Here is a 19,503-nt window from a genome sequence, read left to right as displayed (position 1 = left end):
TCTTCCGCTGAGACGCCGCGTGTGGAAAAATTTTGTGAGGGCGCTGCGAGCGAACCGAATTGAGGCGGGGATGCGCTTCACGGCAGATTTAACGTAATTTCGCTGTGGGCGCTGAGACCGATTGCGCGCCTACGTTCGTATATTGGTGCCTTATTTCAACTGCAAGTTTATATTGACACCTTTCTGCTACGTATACATATTTGAAGCGTGGGTTATACAACATGACGTCTTCAATTTTGCTGTTGTTGACAGGTGCGTCGTCTGCTAGCGAGCGCGCGTTCGTTGCGTGGGCGATGGCGGAAGCCCAGTTTTTATCGCAGAAAGTCTGTGGAGTAAAACTTTTATGGCTTTACTTGCGTTGGTGTGCCCGCGACTCTTGCCGGCTGGTACTAATTGTATTTCTATCCAGGTGAACTGCTATTTTTACCATTGTTTTCTAAAGGTAACACGTAATTTTTGCCACAGAAGCCGCCTATTCGCAAAATGAAGCTACATAAGAAAATTTTATTGATATCGCGCCATTTTACACGCTCTTCTTGTTCCTGGAATATTTATCAGGGACAATGATCAAAGAAAACAATATTATACGCCTCGTGCACCGCCTATAATAAAACAGGTTTATTAACTGCGTGGCGCGAAGAGATGCAGATGACCAATGCACTTCTAGGTATATCCAATGGTACATAGACATATCTCCACGACATATATGTAAGAGAAAAATTATCAAATATTCTAAATACACTGATTGCAGTATTGAGAACTCCCGACCGGAATAAGCGTCTTTCATTTAAAAGTAGCCCCGGGTGAACCAATCGACTTTCCGAGAAGAGGAATCAACACTTATTGGACGTTAATATGAACAGCAGTGTTAGGGAAAAGATACACTATAAAAGAGGTTTACACCATTTGGGGTGTATATCTGTCACGCAACAATAATCGTCATCTGCCATTGCTTGCGTTTCCTTTCTTGAAAACACCGCACCCGCTACTTTCTTGTCGGCAATGCTATGTCATGCTGATAACGCGCATGCTGTTCGTTATAATTACTAGGAAGTACCGGGTTCGCAGCGTTAAAGAAAGTAAATGCGGACAATTAAGACAGATGACGTTTATCGTTGTATGGCAAGATATACGACTACCAAAGGGTGTCAACTTTTCTTAGAGTGCATATATTGCCTATGAACTCAGACTGAATTGGGGAGGCCGGGATTAAGTTTTTACCAATGTAATCTCCTTCGCTTGTCTGGCGATCTCATTCAACGTGCCAGCATGCGAAATGAAGTATAAACATATAGTCTAATTTAATGGTATTTGCTACTCAGATCGTATTCGACTTCATAATTAACTGTTAAAAATTATCTAATAGCCGTTTCCGTTCGAATGTAACACATAACAGCACTCTTGAAGTCTCGAAGGTAGGTATGAGGGGCCAATGCGGGCTCTTAATGCACTTACGCTTGGTGTGTCGTCTTCTCTAAGCTTACGTCCGTGTCATTTTTTTAGTTGCCCAATATCATTTGAGTAAAAGCCCGGAAAGAGCACTGTGCCTGCCGGTTGCACGGGATTCCTTTCATTTTGTATCAGCCAGAAAATCGGTCGCCAGCTCATTGAAGAAAAAAGAAAAAATACTGCTCTGTGGAATGCAGCCGCTAACGCTTAGATATTTTGCTCCGTAAAAGGGCGCCGAAGTGCAAGAATACAGCCAATGTTATGAATGTGCCCGATCTGAAGCAGCCCGGAGTTGTGATCGTTATGCAGGAACCTCTGCACGTGTGCGCGCACACACACACACACACACGCACACAGTACATTTGCAAACCCAGCGCTTGCCGCACTGCAAGCTTGCAAGCACTGCAAGCACTGCTTGCAGCGAAGCACTGCTTGCCGTGCACATAAAGGATGTGCGAACGCGGCAGGAGAAACCATAGCAAGCAATCCGCGAGCTCCAAACGTACATGCATGACCTCCGCGACAACCATAACCCCAGAGGCCCTGTGTTGCACCATTATTTTTCCTCTTGCCAGCAACAACTCCAGGCTGCAGCGACAGATGGCACTGCAGTAGACCAGCGTGCTTCAGCAATCCCGGTCGTCATCGGAAAAAGAGGCACGTTTCCCCCGTCGACGACACACTACCCTATTCCAGTATACCATAGTCTATCACTACTCTATGATGTCTAATGTGACGTATAAAAAGTCAGCTTCTTTGCTGCCATGTGTACTGCACTTACATGAAAACACGAACACGCCGTAACTTTGCCTCCTCATAGAATAAAGAACCAACTCCCGATGTCAGAAACCGAAAACTTAGTCATTAATTTTGTTCACAATATCGTAGAAATTAAACAAAGATAGTTATCGCACGCATTTTAGTCTAGATAGTCGCACAACTTAATTTGTGTCATAATAAATGGCTAATTACAATTTTGGCGTTGGCTTATTCCTTCGACCGGCCAAACTTTGTAGAAGACAATGCACCGCGGCGCAGGAAAAGCTTCACCGCTTTCAGAAACTTTCGTTTCTCTGCGATTTTAGCTCTTGCCCAAAAAGCGCTCAGCTTTGACAACTCAACCATGTCAACGGACCTTCATCAAGAACCATTCAAGAACGAACAAGCTATAGTCTGTAGCGTTGGTCTGTAGAGCTCGCTTGATTCCACAGTGTTTTTGTAGGAAACTTTATTACATTTTGCAAATCCCCGTAGAGTTAACTAGAAGTGTAGCTGGAGTTGTTGCAAGCATTAAAGCTGTTTTCCTTGTAAACGTTATGGTCAATTTTAGCTGTCTGCCCAGTGCGGTTATTACGCGAGATTTGTAACACGTCCTCGGAGGAATTACGGAAGGAAGTTCAAGGATCGAAACACGTTCAAGCAATGGTTCAAAATACTTCCGTAGCTGTGGCTCCTGCCGTGGAGAGTAATCCACAAGCCATCCAAAGCCGTTTTCGTCTCTGGCAGAGCATTTTTTTTCCCCCATCTGTTTTTGCTCGGAAGGACGATAGCAAGCAATAGAAAGAAGAGCCACCAATGCGTATAATTTAAAAACACTGTCAAGCAGTGATGAGCGAAGAATCCTGTTACATAGCCTCGCGGAACCATGTTCTTCAGCGTTGACGATGACCCAAAAACTTGGAAACTTGTAGCGCATATTGCTTGGCGACTGGCGTGGGCCTGCATTGTGCGATAAGTGATCTTTAGATGTAGGAAGTGCAACAGACAAGTGATTTTTTGTTGTTATCGCCACCTCATCGCATGGCGTTCAAGTTGGTTCTTCGCGCCTCCAACCTGATGTTATGAACCTTCAAAGTCTCTTTGAAGACTTCAATCCTAGGTGACCGGCTTAAACTGTTCCGAACCAGCATCATCTAGTGCTCTAAATCGCTTGTCCAGCTAAATAGGTCAAAACCCGCACCTTTAGTAAACTTTCGCATGCCGTAGGCGCTAAATTTCTAGCTCTTCTGGAGTTCTGTTCGCTGATAGAGTTGTTCCTCGATGTCTTTGCAGTCGTTTTCTAGTTCACTGCTGCCTGCTAGCGTTCACGCTGCTCTTCTCGTTGAGGCTCGATGGCGTCATCTCGTGGAACTACTGGGTCGTGTTCCTTCCCCTTTGGATCTGGAAGTTTATGGTCATCGTTGGAGCCGTGGTGGGCAGCTACGTGTGGTGGACGCACCCACAATACAGGTATTGGAGTGCGATGCGCAGATTGGTCGGACCGTTAAAAGGTGACGTACACTTGACGGGGAGAGTTAAGCCGCAGTGCTCGAACTTTGTTGTGAATTTTTGGGATCTCCGAGTCTCGTTCAGTCGGAGAAGAAAGCACGCACAACTTGCTTTGTACAGCTTCATCTAAATTAGAATTCGTTGGTGGCAATGAAACTTGGTAGCTGTGAGGTACGGGCACTGCTATGGAATGGTGGCGAAAGGTGTTTAAATGAAAGACAGCCTAGAGAGAAAGAGGAACTTTAATGGGAGTAAAGTGGAGACTTATGCCGGTGCGATGCCGAAGCACACAATGTCTGTGACTGAGTACACAAGTTGTATAACTTTACCTTAGAGCATTTGTTTTACACTGTTAATGAAGTCAACAAAATCTGCAGCATACTTACATGGTGAACTCTGTAAATTCTAGACATGCCACTTATCTGAAATTTAAGGGGTTCGTACATATGTATTTCTGTTGCTTTGCGTGGTTTGAGCGCAAGGCTATGGATATTTCGTGCATTGTAGCCATAGTTGCTGCTGCGCCTCACAAATAACCGAATTCGTCACTTCAGCCATGGGATGGTGCACACAAGCATATGTCATCGGAGTTCTGAAATTGTTTGATGTGATAAGCATATTTCCATTCTGGGCTTTCACTTTTGTTTGTAAGATGGTGCCAGTGCCAACACTTCTAAAAATTTAAGTTGGGTTCACATTGATCCACTCTCTTGCACTTCACCATGTGACAGCTTTGCATCTATGCCAACCCTTCAGTCTTGGTCTTTTGGCTCTAATGAGTAGCTATTAATTAATCATAGCATGGAACCTTATCTGCTGCAGCACACAGGGGATAAATAATAATGTAATCTTTTATTGTGGGGTATTTATATATATTTTTTTTTCGAAGACTGGTTCTTCAGACTTGGTGTTCCAGTCTTTATTAGCAAAGAAGTGTGTATAAAAACATGACAGGTACAACCACAAGTAATGCAGTTGCACTTCCAAAAACAAAAGCTGTTGTAGTTATGTGCCGTGCTAACAAAATTGCATGCGATAGGTATAATTGCAACTAAATCGAATGTTGTCCTGTTGGCTAGGTTATTTTAATTCACTACAATATATCTTGTGTAAGTGTCGCACATTTTCTCTAGAATCTTGGCTGGGTACGGCCCTCACACGAATCAGGCTGATGATGGCCTGCTAAAAGTTCATACTGTTTTCACAACTGTAGCAGAGAGTAAGATAGGCACAAATGACATAGCTCTACAGTAAATGACCTCAGATGCCGGCCCATTGTTCCTGATCAGTGCTGACCCAAACAGGACTCCCTTCTCTAGGGGTGAAATGCCACCGATCTGACTGGAAACACTGCCAACACAGCTGAGATGATGCATCACACAAAGAAATAATGGTGCAGCATCGCCGTAAAAGCAGCTAGCGTCATCTAGTGGCAATGGAACTAACTCCACTCTCCGGCGGGACGTTTTGAACTTTTTTTCAAAAATTGTGCCTTCCAATGTGGCGGTGCTGCCCTTACATAAATATGTACGGTAGTTTATTGCTTAAGATTTCATTGCATTGAAGTATTGCTGTTTACTTTTATGAAGGAATGAAGGGGATGGCCAGGTCCATTACCAGGCAATGGTCATCAGCCTGTTCCTGCAGCTGCTGCTCCTCGTCTTTGAGGTGCTTGCCTGTGACAACCTTCAGAATGATCGGCACCTCTGGACTCTCGTCTTTATACCGCTCATCTTCATCTCGGTCCTCTCCATTGCCGTGTGCATCTGGGCAGTCAAGCACGACCGCTCCTTTGAGGTGACTGCAAGTTCTGTTTACTCCCATTGCTTTTTCTTTGTTCTAGCCGCCAATGTCATTTAGGTGCTCTCACTCAGCATTAGTTGTAGGCGTTTGTGTTGGAACTTCTAGTGGTGCATAATGTGGAAGAGGGTTGCCGGTGACCAAATTTGCTGAGTTAATTTCACTCAATTCAAGTTAAATGCATTGCTTCATGCTTGTAAAAGAAACCATGGGTCACTGTGCAAGCCCTTTTCTTATCTTTTTGTTGTTTGCTGTTAATAATTGAGAATTGAGAAGGACAAGACAAGTGCTATTTTGCTTGTGCAGCACTTTCTTGCTTATGCAGCAGTCGTCTCATCTTTGCCTCTGCTCCTATGTTTGCATATTTTTACACTTTGCCATTCCTGTAAACCGATTTCGACTCGTAAAATATCCTTTCTGAGCTTTGTTTACATTTCCTTATTCCACTGTGTTGACATGGGGTGTGCTTGCTGGTAAATTTAGTCTGCTTACTTTTGAATGTGGTGTAACTGTCTATATTGATTAGCAGTCAACTAACTTCAAGCAAATGTAGTCAGAATCTATGACATGTATGCAGCTGGTGCAGTAATATCAAGCATCATTGATTGCAACTTCAGAGTCAAGTGACTGCAACTGATGACAATGCAACGCTTCCTGCCCTATAAATTTATAATTCTCTGCCATCACATGGCACCCCTGCCCCATAAGTATTGATTTTTAATGTGAATAGCTGGATCAGGGAGATCAAACACCTTGCGGTGTATATTGTGAACCCACTACCAGTGAAACCGTGATTATGTGCAGCTGTACTTAGCGTCTCAGCGTGGAGCATGTATATAGCCGCACGGTGAACTAGCCCTGGAGGTAGTTGATAATAGTGGAGGCTTTTCGACACGGTGTCACTTTGATTCCGGCTGCGGAGTTGAATCTCGGCAGAACAACGTGTGTGGCATTAATATGGGCAGGAGAGACTTGGGGTGGGAAAAGGTGTTAAGGGTTTGGTATCGGGTCCCACTGGGTAGGTGTGCAGTGGGTTTCGGGTTTCATTGACAGGTAACCACGAAGATGCCTTTCGAAGGTGGACCAGTGGTTGTTGCTAACGACTTGTGCCATGTGCACCGGTGGGATATCATTGTCTAATAATGTGAATAGCATTCTTTTCCTACTTCTGCCGTTGTTATCTTATCTATCATTCTAGCCTCTTGCGCCGACCCAGTGGCCCAAGTTATCTACCTGCTTGAGCCACTGGGTAGGTGCTCCTGGTTATGATGCCATTGTTGTCATTCCATTGTCGTCATTCTCTCTTCATCATATCTTAATCTCGTCATGCTGTCGTCATGCCTTCTAGCCTGACCCAGTTACCCAAGTTGTTTAATAGTTTGGGCCACAAGGTATGGGCTCCTGGGCTGGTATAACATAAAAAGTTGCAGTTTTTCCCGAAAGGCGAAGAATCGATTGCGATAGCAAATCAGCAGACAGCCATACCAAGGAAGGATAGTACTTTTATTGGCTGTACCAACTTGTAAACATTCTCTTGCAACTTAAATTAACAAGCATAGTGTCAGCGCGCACAGCAAACATGAACACATCACACCTGACGACTGCGGACACTTGCTGTCAAAATGCTGGCTTGAGGAAACGCGGCGGCAGCAACAGCAAGCGAAGCGATCTTTGTAGTGTATATTACTTCAACACAAAGTGAGCACCAAGAACACACAGCATGCACAAAGCTACAAGCCGCCAACGCACTGAGACTGTCTCTAATGCAGATCGCTCTCAAGATAAGGCCACGTGACTGCACGCAGTCGCCACATGCACAATTGCAGTCAGAGTAGAACACCGCCTCCCCCCAGTTGCCTTGCAATGTTGGGTTCCTTGCACGCCACAGAAGACTGTGTGTTTCCTCTCTGCTTCCGTCCCTTTCGTGCGGGCGAGATTGAGCCACGGTCTAAATCTTCCCTCGCACGTTTTCAGTCGCACATACAGCGTAGGGCGCGAGGCGATGATGTTATTGCCCTTGGACGGAACCTCACAGCGACGGTGCCACCGCTGGCAGAAATGTGCTTGGAGTGTCCACATAGTTGCTATCGCAATAAAACTGGCCCTGGTCGGGATGGGGTTCTGGTCGTTGCGTCGCCATCATTCCAGCTATGTTATCGGACACTTGTCATGCCGTCATCGTCATACAATTGTCCTGCATTTGTCATCACACCACCTTAGTAATGCCATCGTGTTCATTCAGTGCTCGTCATTCCAGCTTTGTGATATGCCTGTCGTCATGCTGTCATTGTCAGACCTTCTACTCAGACCCAGTGGTCCAAGTTACGTTGCGAAATACCTTAAGCCACTAGGTATGTGTTCAGGGTTGTGATGCCGTCGTGGTCGTTAACATTGTCGTCATTCCAGCTTTGTCATCGGACGTTCGTTATGCCGTCGTAATCAAGCTGTGGTTTTATCATTGTCATTACTTCAGTAACGTCATCCAGTTGTCATGCCGTTGTCGTCATACCACCTTTGTCGTTCCAATGACGTCAGTCTTTCTTTGCCATTTCATTGTAATCATACTGTCATCACTCAGTTGTGATTATGCCACCCTAGACCGCAGCACACGAAAAAAAAAAAAAGGCCGCTTCAGTTGCACCAGCCAAGGGAGGTGCAAGATGGGGGCTCGCCTTACATGTGAGGCCCGAAATCACCCTTTGGAAAAACGGCGAGAGCAGTCATTCTGTTCTAGTGGCACCATTTTGAGCTGGTGCCAAGTGCACACAAAGAAAACATCATCAAAACAAGCCTAAGATGGCGACTGTAGCCACGCCACATGGGGGAACTTTGAACAAATTTTGCCTCCCACCGAGCGTTTTATCACTCTTGTGGTGTTTTGCAAGCTGATTTTTTTCTATTTAGCGATCGAAAGCAGTGTTAATAATGTGAGGGCGGGTGCTTTTTCTGGCATTTTTTACCAATCTAGAACTGGCATCCCCCCTTCAGTATCATCATCCCATTGTCATCATGCTGTTAACGTCAAGCCACCTTCTTTGATCTATCAACATCATTACTTGTTCATTATTCTATTGTAATAATGCTTTAGTAATTAAATCGTGATCATGCCGCCATTGTCATGCCATCATCGGCATTGTGTCATCGTCACATGCCGTATTTACTTGAATCTAATGCATACTCTTTTTCCAATAAAACGGGTCCAAAAATGATGTGTGCGTTAGAATTGAGTACGACCCTAAATCTGTGTTACCATATCGCCATATGTTGGTGCCATTTGCATGGGCGCCACCATTTTTGTTTACAAAAACAACCAAGTGCCAGGAGCGATTGCTTGCGCTGGAAACACGTCATGGCTGCCATCTTTGTTGATCGCCCATTTGAAGTGGCAGGCATGTTGCTACCAACATGTGATGACGGTTTTTGCACACTTAGTGCAGCGCGTCATGTGCACCTCGATAAGAAAAATGCAGCAAAAACAAGGAAATCCACATCCCAATGATGTGGAATTGTTTATGGCGCTTGAGATGGCAGTTGCAGTATGGAGTGCCACGCATTGGGCCGTGAATCAGTGATCGTTCAGGAATACGCATCCCTTGCATCAAGAACACTGGTTTTGGTGCCATCTGCCACCTGACAGGCATTGCATGCGGATTTTGTGCCAGACGTAGATTTGCGCGAAGGGGCCGTAATCTCGATCGATTGCCTTCGGTTATATGAGGTACGATGACTTTCACACTTGGCGCTGGAGAAATGCTGCTGCACGCGTGGAGCACTGTTTGTGTGTATCTGGTGCCGAGGGATGCAAAATCTCGCAAAAGTGATTGTATCTCTGAAAGCAATTGACCAAGAATATTCCTCCACGGCAGTGCTGTCATTGCTGATCATTGCATGCGGCGCACTTTGTACTGTCGCCAATGCGGCTCTATATCCCCAAGTAAAGCTTGCCAAAGTAGGCTAACAGAATTTTGACTGTAAAATTCCATTCTGCAACAAATTACCTATTTGTGCTGTCTCATTTTGCAACCACAAAATTCTCGCGAACGTAAATTTTTTTCGCATTCCCCGCCGGTGCGAGGCTCAACTGTATTGCGAGGTTCAACTGTACCATCATGTTCATGACATTATCGTCACTCAACTATGTCATCCGACTCTCATCATGCCATTGTCGTCGTCATACAAGTTTGATGATACAGTGTCCTCATGCCATTGCATTCAAACACTCGTCATTCCAATGCTTTCATGCTGATGTCATGCCATCGTGGTCAGGATTCTGTTGCGGTAGTTTCATTGACATATTGAAACTTCCACATATAACACCCGTAATGCCGTTGTCGTCATACAGGGTCCATTATAAAGTAATGCGCATGATTTTATTATGATGCGGCTATCCATGGCAGCGTGGTAAAACTGGTCGGGAAATATTGCGAGGGTTCTGCCCTGCCAAAGCAGCCAGTCGCCAGTTTACTCCGAGTTTACTTTGTAGCAATTGCTACGATTGCAAATGCAAATGTCCTGCAGACCTGCAAATACGCAAGGTCTGCATAAACCTTGTGCCGAAAGTGTTGACGGAAGATCAGAAAGAACTTCAAGTTTTGCGCTGTCAAGTATTGTTGGATTTGATTAAAAATGAGCCGGAATTTCGTCTCCGGACACTATTGTCACCGGAGACGAATCCTGGATGTTCGAGTACGACCCAGAATCGAAAAGCAGAGAAGCGAGTGGCACAGAAAATCATTCCCCCGTCCCTAGAAAGCGCGAATGAGCAAGTCTCGCATCAAAACGATGCTCATTGTCTTCTTTGATGCCCGAAGAATCGTCCATTTTGAGTTTGTACCGCAGGGAGAAACTGTCAACTCAGCCTTTTACCTGGAGCTGCTCATTAAATTGAGACACCGGGTCATGCGTGCGAGGGCTGACGTAAAAGAAATGGTCAAGCTCCACCATGACAATCCCCCAGCCACATGTCCTTCATCGTTACCAACTTCCTGGCCCGTAGCAACACCCCGGTGATCCCCTATCCCCCTTACAGTCCCGACTTGGCTCCGTGCGACTTTTTTTTGTTTCCCCGACTGAAGAGAGCGCTGAAAGGAAAGCATATGGAGACCGTGGAAGACATCCAAAAGCATGTTACAACGTTCCTGAGAGACATTCTCGTCGAGGACTTTCAGGGTGCTTTCCAGGCGTGGCAGACACGTCTCTGCAACTGTATTGATGCAAGGGTAGAGTATTTTGAAGAATTTTAACCATTTTTACAGGTCCGGTCAATAAATCTATTTTTCCAAGAAAATGCGCATTACTTTCATAATGGACCCTGTACCATTGTCGTCATGCTGTCGTTTCACCATCATCATCACTTCAGTATTGTCATCCCCTTGTCATCATGCTGTTGTCATCATGCCACTTTCGTCCATCCATTGACATCAGTTTTTGTTCATAATTCTATAGTAATCATGTTTTTGTCATTCAATTGTGATAATGCCACCGTTGCCATGCCGTCATTATCACATAGGCAATGTAATTCATCCTTTATCATACTCTTGTTATCACGCCGCCTTGATCGTGCTATAATTGTCGTTCCCGCTTCTTCATCTGGTTTCATCATACCATCGATGTTGTGCCTTCAGTGTCCCACCATTTTCGACATCTGATTCTCGTCATACCATCATCGTCAAAAGGGTTTCATGATACAGTCATCGTCCCACTGTTGTGATCATACATTCGTCTTCATCCCATTGTCTTCATGTCGTGGACATGTCATCATTGTCATGCATTTATTGCCACGTCATCGTTGGGATGCCATTGTGTTTCATCGTCATTGTAACTTCGACATCCGGTTCTTGTGATGTTGTCGTTGTCATATCGTTGTGGTCATGCCGTTGTTGTCATGCTGTCATTCCACCATCGCCATCACTTCGGTATCATCATCCCATTGTTGTCATGCCGTTGTTGACACATAACTTTCGTCTGTCAATCGATGTCATTTCCAGTTTGTCATTCTATCGTAATCATGCTGTTGTCATTCAATTCTTATTATGATGGCACTGTTGTCGTGCCATCGTTGTCACATGTATGCTATCACGCATTCTTTGTCACACCGTTGTCGTTATGCCGTCTTGGTGGTGTCGTCAGTGTCATTCCCGCTTCTTCATCCGATTGTCGTCATGCTGTCATCGCGATACAGTCATCATCTCTGCCCTCATGTCGTCACATTGTTGTCGTTACTCCATCGCTATAATTTATGAATCTGCATCTCATTGTTGTCATGCCATTGTTGTTATACACCTTTGTCGTTCAATCAATATCATTCCTTCGTCATTTCATTGTCACTGCGTCAGCGTCATACAGTCACTATATATATCCTGCCTCCATCGACCCACCATGGTTGCTCAGTGGCTATGATGTTAGGCTGCTGAGCACGAGGTCGCAGGATCGAATCCCGGCCACGGTGGCCGCATTTCGATGGGGGCGAAATGCGAAAACACCCATGCACTTAGATTTAGGTGCACGTCAAAGAACCCCAGGTGGTCTAAATTTCCGGAGTCCTCCACTACGGCGTGCCTCATAATCAGAAAGTGGTTTTGGCACGTAAAACCCCATAATTTAATTTTTAATGCCTCCATGCTTATGGGCGTCCTTGGCAAGTAAGTGCAATATCAAAGTGGGACGATATTGTGGCTATATGTGGCCTATAGGCAAAACAACAAAACTGTAAGAATTAACATTACACATGTTAAATAAACGTGACTTCGGGGATATAATGTGTCAGTACATTGCTCGATTTTTCGTTTCTGCTTTTGCTGGAAGCACTACTTAGCCATGATGGTTGAAGAAATCCACTCTGCATTCACCATGTTTACTCTACTGTACAAGTAATAAACAAAAGTGATAGGGGTTAACAAAAGTGATAGGGGTTAGGAAAGTTAAAGAAAAGGGCAGACTACCTTTTGTGCATAATTCTGGGCTACCGGCTACCTCGGCAGGAATAATATTTGGCTCTTATGTCCAGCACTGTGTTACCTTAACATATTTACTAAAAATTTATTTCCCATATTGAAAAGGTGTTATGGGGTCCATTCAATATATATTTCTTTCTAGTGTGTCTAATTTTATAGTGCACTGTGCCGTCTTGTCTCTTTAGGTTTTTAATCTAACACATGCTTTTCTTGTACTTGGGGTGACTGACTCTTCATGAAAATAAATTACCTTCAACTTGCTATATAGAGGCCTTCTGTAGTGTGGCTTTTGTTTAAGGAACAGTGGTTTCTCTCTATGTGTGTTTCAAGTGTTTGTTTTCTACCCATTACTTGTACTTTAAGAGGTCTCTGGCATTTCTCTTTGTTGAAACTGGAATGGTGCAAGAGGTTGCTTCTGGGAGTTAAACCATTTTTGTGATCTCGTTTTTCTTCACTCAGCTGGAGCTCTTCTGTTCTGTGAACGTGCTGCAGTTTATATTCCTGGCTCTCCAGCTCGACAAGTTCATCCAGTGGAGCTGGGTGGTAAGTTCTCGACCATGGCAGCCGTGCTGCCTGGTGTTTGCTCTGCTTTAGTGTTATGATATTGTAATTTTAGTATTGCAAGGCAGTGGATATATCTTCGGCAAAAAGAACTTTCTCAGATACTGTGCAACTTTGCCTTTTAATTCTGGTTCTTTTTTTTTCTGTCACACCAGTTTTGTCATACAGAGCTCTGTCAGCGCTGTGAATACTTGAGCAGTGATGATGACTGAATGTAGTGATGTAAATGTCAATTGCTAAAGATTTATAACAATAAGTCCTTGTATTTGAAGGGGCCCTCACCAGGTCTGGCCATTTTGAACCGACAAGCGCAGTGCATACAATGCATGCTTACAATTGTGCCTGCAAAGTATTACACTGCTATGCACTGTGAAAAGAGCTGAAATTTCAAACCAAGTTCCCTGTGCCCTCCTTCTCACAGGCACCGTGCTCCCAGCCGAATAGTCAATGTCAGTCGTGCATGTGTACCTGCATAGTTAACCGTGGTGTCATGTCACTCACAGTGGCACGTGACTTTGAGAATTATTCAAGGCAACAGCAGCTATTTGTTTGATCTGTTGGTTCAATAGACGAATTAAAGTTCAGAGTAATAATAAAAAGCACAAACCGAATGTTTGCGTGCCTTTGTTTTACTTTGTACCATAGCAAGAGAGATGTACTTCCATTTTGTCTGCTTGTTCCCATGTTGTGCTGTTGTGCACAGAGAGGAGGAAACTTGTCATTTTCTGCTGTGTTCCAGTGCACGATCATACTCTGTCATCCGCTTGCGTCTGCCTCAGTGTTCATATAGCACTGACTTATGCCGCTAGTCAGGTGTTCTTGTGCGCAACGCGCAAGGTTGTGTGCTGTGCGAAACAAGACAAATGCAACAGCTCTCATGCAAGACCGTCAGCGAAAGTGTGCCGCTCAGCAAAAAGCGAGGGGGGGGGAAAGAAAAAAAAAAAAAGCGGTGCCCGTGACATATGTGTACTGCGATCCTCCAGCTTTGGTATGGGAGAACGCAGGGAAGGAATTTCTCTTGTGGAGGCTAGACTAGGGCAAGTGGACAGAGTGTCTGTGTGTGCAATGACGCTCGCTTCCTGAGATCATGGGTTTGCGGCACTGAAATATTTCTATCTCTGCTATTAACGAACCAATTTGAAAAATTCTTGCGGTAGAACGCTCCCTAAAGGGCATGTAACAACTTCCAGCATATAACTAAGATTTGCTATGTGTCCTGATGATGGGCCCTTTAAGGCCATGTAGTATAGCGTAAATTTTTCTTACGACCAGTTTACAGCCTATAGAACTTAGTGTGATTGTATGCTGTTGATGGGTAGTCACATGAAACAAGAGCTGCCAATGATGTGCTTTTACAAAAGTGGTCTGTTCAGCATAGTTCAGTGTTTGATTCTGGCGTCAGAAATTCACAGTTTGCATTACCTTGTCTAAATAAATTTTGTTTTGTTCATGGTGGTTTTATGATAGCTGTGTTGTTTATATGAGTCCAGCTTCAGAAAGACACCAATGTGGCTAAACGGCTTAATCCTTCAACCTGTGTAAATTATATAGTTCTTGAACTGAGATGCTGCTGTTTGCACCATGCAACTGTGTTGTTTCTTCAACAACAATGAAGGCTACTTGTTAAAGCTATCACACAGTTTTCCCATAAACTTCTATGCATTGTTTCTTTTCCAGAGAACTACCTAATGACCAGATGTTGAGGTGAATCCATTTGGTTTGGTGCTTCCTTCTTAAAAGCTTTCATTACATGTAAAAAATTCTTGCAGGTCTCTCTTCCTTTTACAAACCCGATCAGTATTTTTGCGAGTGCTATAAAATACCGTATATAGTCATGTAGTGGCCGCACTCTTGTAACAGCCACACCCTTGTAACAGCCGCACCCAGAAATTTGTAAAAATAAATTCCCCCCAATATACATTTAAAAATTACCTGTGTGCAAGCCGCACCCTTGATTTGTAAAAAAGATTGGCAGCGTTATCTGTTGTGTGGTACGAGAATTCTGAAGCTTTCTCTTTTTTTTTTTTTTTTTTTTTTTTAATCGGTGGCAAAACAAAGTAACCATTCCGAGTGTTTCGTTGTCTCCAGGTAGCAAACATACAGCCTCCAAGATTTCAGCGGCTGCCTCAGAGACGCTGCTGTCTCTGGTCTGTGAGGTGTCGCCATTTATTACAGCTGGCAGGTGACATGCTACGGGAATAGCGAAGCATAGCCAGATCCAGTATAAGCGAGTACTCTGTTTCAGTAAAGGCAATTACCACTAAAAATATTTGCGGAAAAAAAAAATTGTTTTTTTCTCTGTGTAATGACCGTATCCCCGACTTTCAGCCCAAATCTCAGAAAAAAGCCTGTGGCCATTACACGAATATATACGGTATTGCTGTAGCCTTCGTGCTTTTTTGCTATGAGGTCTGCACACATGCCTCAAGATGCCTAGTTGGGTCAGTTGGTTAGGATTCATTGCAAGGTTCGTAACAGCACACCACAAGGGACGGACAAAAGGAAGGTAAAAACTACACGGCGCTGACGCTCAACTGATATTTTATTGAAGATACGTCTAACACACACACACACACACATATATATATATATATATATATATATATATATATATATATATAGGTGCCAGTTCAAAAACCATGACATGCACGAGAAACATAGATACGTCAAGGCAACTGTGATGAACTGACGCATGATCAAGAGTGACATAGGTAATGTACCGTATTTATTCGCGTATAACCCGCACCAAAATGTGAAAAAACGCGTTTAAAAAGTGGGGGTGCGGGTTATCTGCGAATTTTTTCCTTGGGAGGGGGGGGGTCGGCTTCACCGCAATGTGCGGCGGCCTCCCCGTGTAGTCCACCATCCCCATCGTCATCGACGCTTGTCAAGCCGATGAAGGGCCAACGAAAGGCCAGCATTGTTGAGCCTCGCGTTAGGCGCTGTTTAGTGTACTTACCCCAGTTTGCACTGTTTGCCTGCTTTGTTTTGGCATCATGAGTGCGACTCGACGGCAGTGTTTCACAGCGAAAGAGAAGCTAAAGATTATAGCCGCTGCCGAAGAAATCGGCAACAGAGCTGCTGCAAGACAGCATGACGTCGACGAGTCGTGCATTCGCGACTGGAGGAAGAAAAAAGAGAGTCTCGAAGCAACGAACCGGGACAGGCGAGCGTTTCGGGGTCCGAAGACTGGCGCGTACCCCCACCTCGAGACGCAGCTTGCGAAGTTCATTGAGGAGCAGAGAAGTCGTGGCCACGCTGTTTCGACTGAGATGGCGCAAATGGAAGCCCTGAAGTTGGCCCGGGAATTGAACATTCCACGTGAGTTTCGTGCAAGCCCTGGATGGCTTCAGCGCTTCATGCGAAGACATGGATTTTCTATGCGGCGGCGAACAACCATGTGCCAGCGGCTTCCTGAAGCCTACGAGGAAAAGTTGTTGAACTTTCAACGATATGTGATCGCACTTCGGAAGGAGCACAGCTATTTGCTGTCTCAGGTGGGAAATGCTGATCAAACACCTGTGTACTTTGAGATGCCGATGGACACGACCATGGAAAAAAAGGGCTCCAAATCAGTCAGCGTGCTGACCGGCGGAAATGCCAAGCTGCGCTGCACAGTCATGCTATGCGCTTTGGCTGACGGCACGAAACTGCGCCCGTATGTCATTTTCAAACGCAAGACGCTACCTAGCATTCCACTGCCCCCAGGAATCGTTGTGCGTGCGGAAGAAAATTCGTGGATGAACAGTGGCCTAGTCGGTGACTGGCTTCGAGTAATCTGGGAGCGAAAACCAGGTGCCTTGCTGGCACGCCGGTCGATGCTCGTACTAGATTCCTTCAGAGGCCACTGCACTGATGCGGTGAAGGCTCGCCTTGCCGAGACCAGCACCGACCTCGTCATAATACCTGGCGGCATGACGTCCATGCTACAGCCACTCGACGTGTGCCTGAACAAGCCGTTCAAGGCACACGTGAAGCGGCTGTATGCCGAGTGGATGGCCGACGGCATTTGCGGGTTATACGCGAGTGCGGGTTATACGCGAATTTTTTTTTTTTTTTTCCGCCGAGTTCAAAGTTAGGGGTGCGGGTTATACGCAGGGGCGGGTTATACGCGGGTAAATACGGTAATTCCTTGTCTTGAGTCATAGATGGTTCGCTGATGCATGCATTGTCCTTAATTCTTATATTGTAAGCCTCAGCGATTTCTCTTGTCAATTGGCTTGCATGTTTATAAATGACGTTAGTTCTTTTAAAAATAGGGGTGACAACTGCACGACTTGCAATGCTTCGGGAGATGAAGTGGCGCAACCCCTTGAAGATATAGCTCATGCTCCCTAAGTCGAGCATTCACGCAGCGGTTTGTTTGTTCCATATACTCTCTACCACAAGATAATGGAATGGCATACACAGCCTGCTTAGCACAAGTAATGTACCCATTTACATGTTTGGCAGTGCACTTTCCCTTTACTTGCTTATCCTTTAGCATATTGTCAACTATTCGGCATATGCAAATCATCTTATGTTTTTCAGAAAAACAAACATTGATGCTATACCTTCAACCGACCTTCTTAAGCCCATGCGCCAACTTGTGTACATATGGTACTACAGTACTACAGTGTACTACTACAACTACAGTAAACTGTAGTTGGCCGGAGCTCGGAAAAAATACATACTAAACGGTAGTACTGCTTAACCGAAATGGCATGAGATCGCTCACTTACCTGTCAAAAACGGAAGAGAGAGTGTGATGAAAGGGGAAAAAACATGCAGTATTGATTTACTTCGCGCGACAAAAGTGTTATTTTCGTTTGATGCCGCCGCGGCCTAGCGGCGACAACAGCGGCCTCAAACTTACTGAAGCTGTGAGCCAGCTTTTCAACCAGCCCCCTTTTCTCGGCAAACACTCGCATTGCAGATTCCTCGTTAGTGTTGCATATTCTCCGTGCACGGGCGTGGTAGCGTTGCAGAAGTCACGGGGCACCTTTTCCTTGTGGGGTGCTGTTCTCATCGCGATGATTGCATTCGTGAGGCTGACATAACATGCAGCTTCTGCCACTGTCAGGCCTGAATCACCCATGCTGTCGCTTTCCGTGTCATCCTTATCACTGTCGCTAGGCGACACTTCGGCAAAACAGAGGCAACAATGGCGAAAAGTCAAACCTTGCAGCCAACATCTCTTCGCGGTCGCAGGAGCGCTGCCGAGCAAGTTCTTCACATTCCAAATTTAACACATCATAGTCAACAGTAGACCCATGTCGCGTGCCAGCACCGACTTCTTTGTGTCACATTCGACAGCATGAATGATGTGCAATTTTTCTTCTATGCTGAGCACCTGGTGTCTTTTTTATCCGAGCTTTTATCCGAGCATGATGCGAGTCCTTGCTTACATGACGCCGCAACGCTCTGTGGGACGGCGCCGAAATGATGTTGATGTGGCTTCACGCACAAACGCACATGGCACTTGGAGGCTGTTGTTAAGATCTCTTAGGCTTTTTGTTCTGCCAGGCCGCCCAATGAAGATGAAGCACTGCCGTGTTTGCATGACAAAAAGTGGAAACACTACGTGTTAACTGATACATATGCAATAAGCTGGTACGGTTTATGCGGATACAAAACACATTATGTTCAATGGCCGTTGAGTCGGGGATTTGACTTTACTGCTTTTAAAACGAAACTACTGTTTAAGCAGGTATGGTTTAACGAGGTTTTACTGTACTGATATTTTCCTTTTTTCCACTAATTTAGTTTTACCACCTTATGCTCTTGACGCCACGAACCATACTTTTGCACACAGATGAAATAATCACTTCGGGGTAACCAGCGTCCAGTAAACGATTGACCTGATCAGAAAAAGTAGCCTTAGACATATAAAAACACGACTTCTTTAGTGCAGCATTTAGGATAGTCTTCGCTATAGCCCTCTTCACTACTTTAGAGTGACCGGATATATAGTTCAAAATGGGCTTAACAGACCTGGGATCATATTTCCAGCACACATGATTTTTCCCAAAGGTGGTTAACCTCAGGTTATAGAAACTGCAGTTCATAATCTTTAGGGACTTCGAAAGTAAAATCAAGGCCCATGCCGTGCTGCCTGAATACCATCAAAATTTAATCAACAACCTCGGGATGAATGTCACTATTAAAAAATATAACAAAATCATCAACATAGTGGAAAACCTTACTGGAAAGCTTAGCAAGGTGGCCCTCTAGTTGCCTATCAATATAACCTAGAAAAATGTTACTAATGATGGGAGCTACACACGAGCTAATGCATACCTCCAACTTTTGTACATAAAGACTCCTCTCTTATAAAAGACTCCCTCTCCATGAAACGAAGATAGATCTCAAGTAAAAGGAAAGAAGTTCAAGAAAGGCTTCTATTGATATACTGCAACCAACCTTCCTTTTGTCCGTGTCTTGTGTTGCGCTGTTACAAAAATCCTGCACACATGTACTGTGGGAGTTTAAT

General features: G+C 44.8%; 1 protein-coding gene across 4 annotated transcripts in view; it reads left to right on the top strand.

Moving 5' to 3' along the window:
* The first annotated feature begins 2,903 nt into the window (after positions 1 to 2,903).
* The window catches only part of LOC126535831 (transmembrane protein 185A), a 40,376-nt gene continuing 23,776 nt past the window's right edge, over positions 2,904 to 19,503 (top strand). For 2 of the 4 annotated variants that reach the window (XM_055073456.2, XM_055073457.2), the window contains exons 1-4: positions 2,906 to 3,328; positions 3,502 to 3,678; positions 5,307 to 5,514; positions 12,930 to 13,013. In XM_055073456.2, the coding sequence (XP_054929431.1) occupies positions 3,291 to 3,328; positions 3,502 to 3,678; positions 5,307 to 5,514; positions 12,930 to 13,013 (507 nt within the window). In that variant the 5' untranslated portion in view covers positions 2,906 to 3,290. Of the gene's footprint in view, positions 3,329 to 3,501; positions 3,679 to 5,306; positions 5,515 to 12,929; positions 13,014 to 19,503 lie in introns of all 4 variants that reach the window. The other 2 variants (XM_055073455.2, XM_050182666.3) reach the window with 2 other exon arrangements.

This window comes from Dermacentor andersoni, chromosome 4 (assembly GCF_023375885.2).
Source record: "Dermacentor andersoni chromosome 4, qqDerAnde1_hic_scaffold, whole genome shotgun sequence".
Taxonomy (NCBI): domain Eukaryota; kingdom Metazoa; phylum Arthropoda; class Arachnida; order Ixodida; family Ixodidae; genus Dermacentor; species Dermacentor andersoni.
The sequence above is the reverse complement of the archived record's forward strand: the minus strand, read 5'-3'. Positions and strand labels throughout refer to the sequence as shown.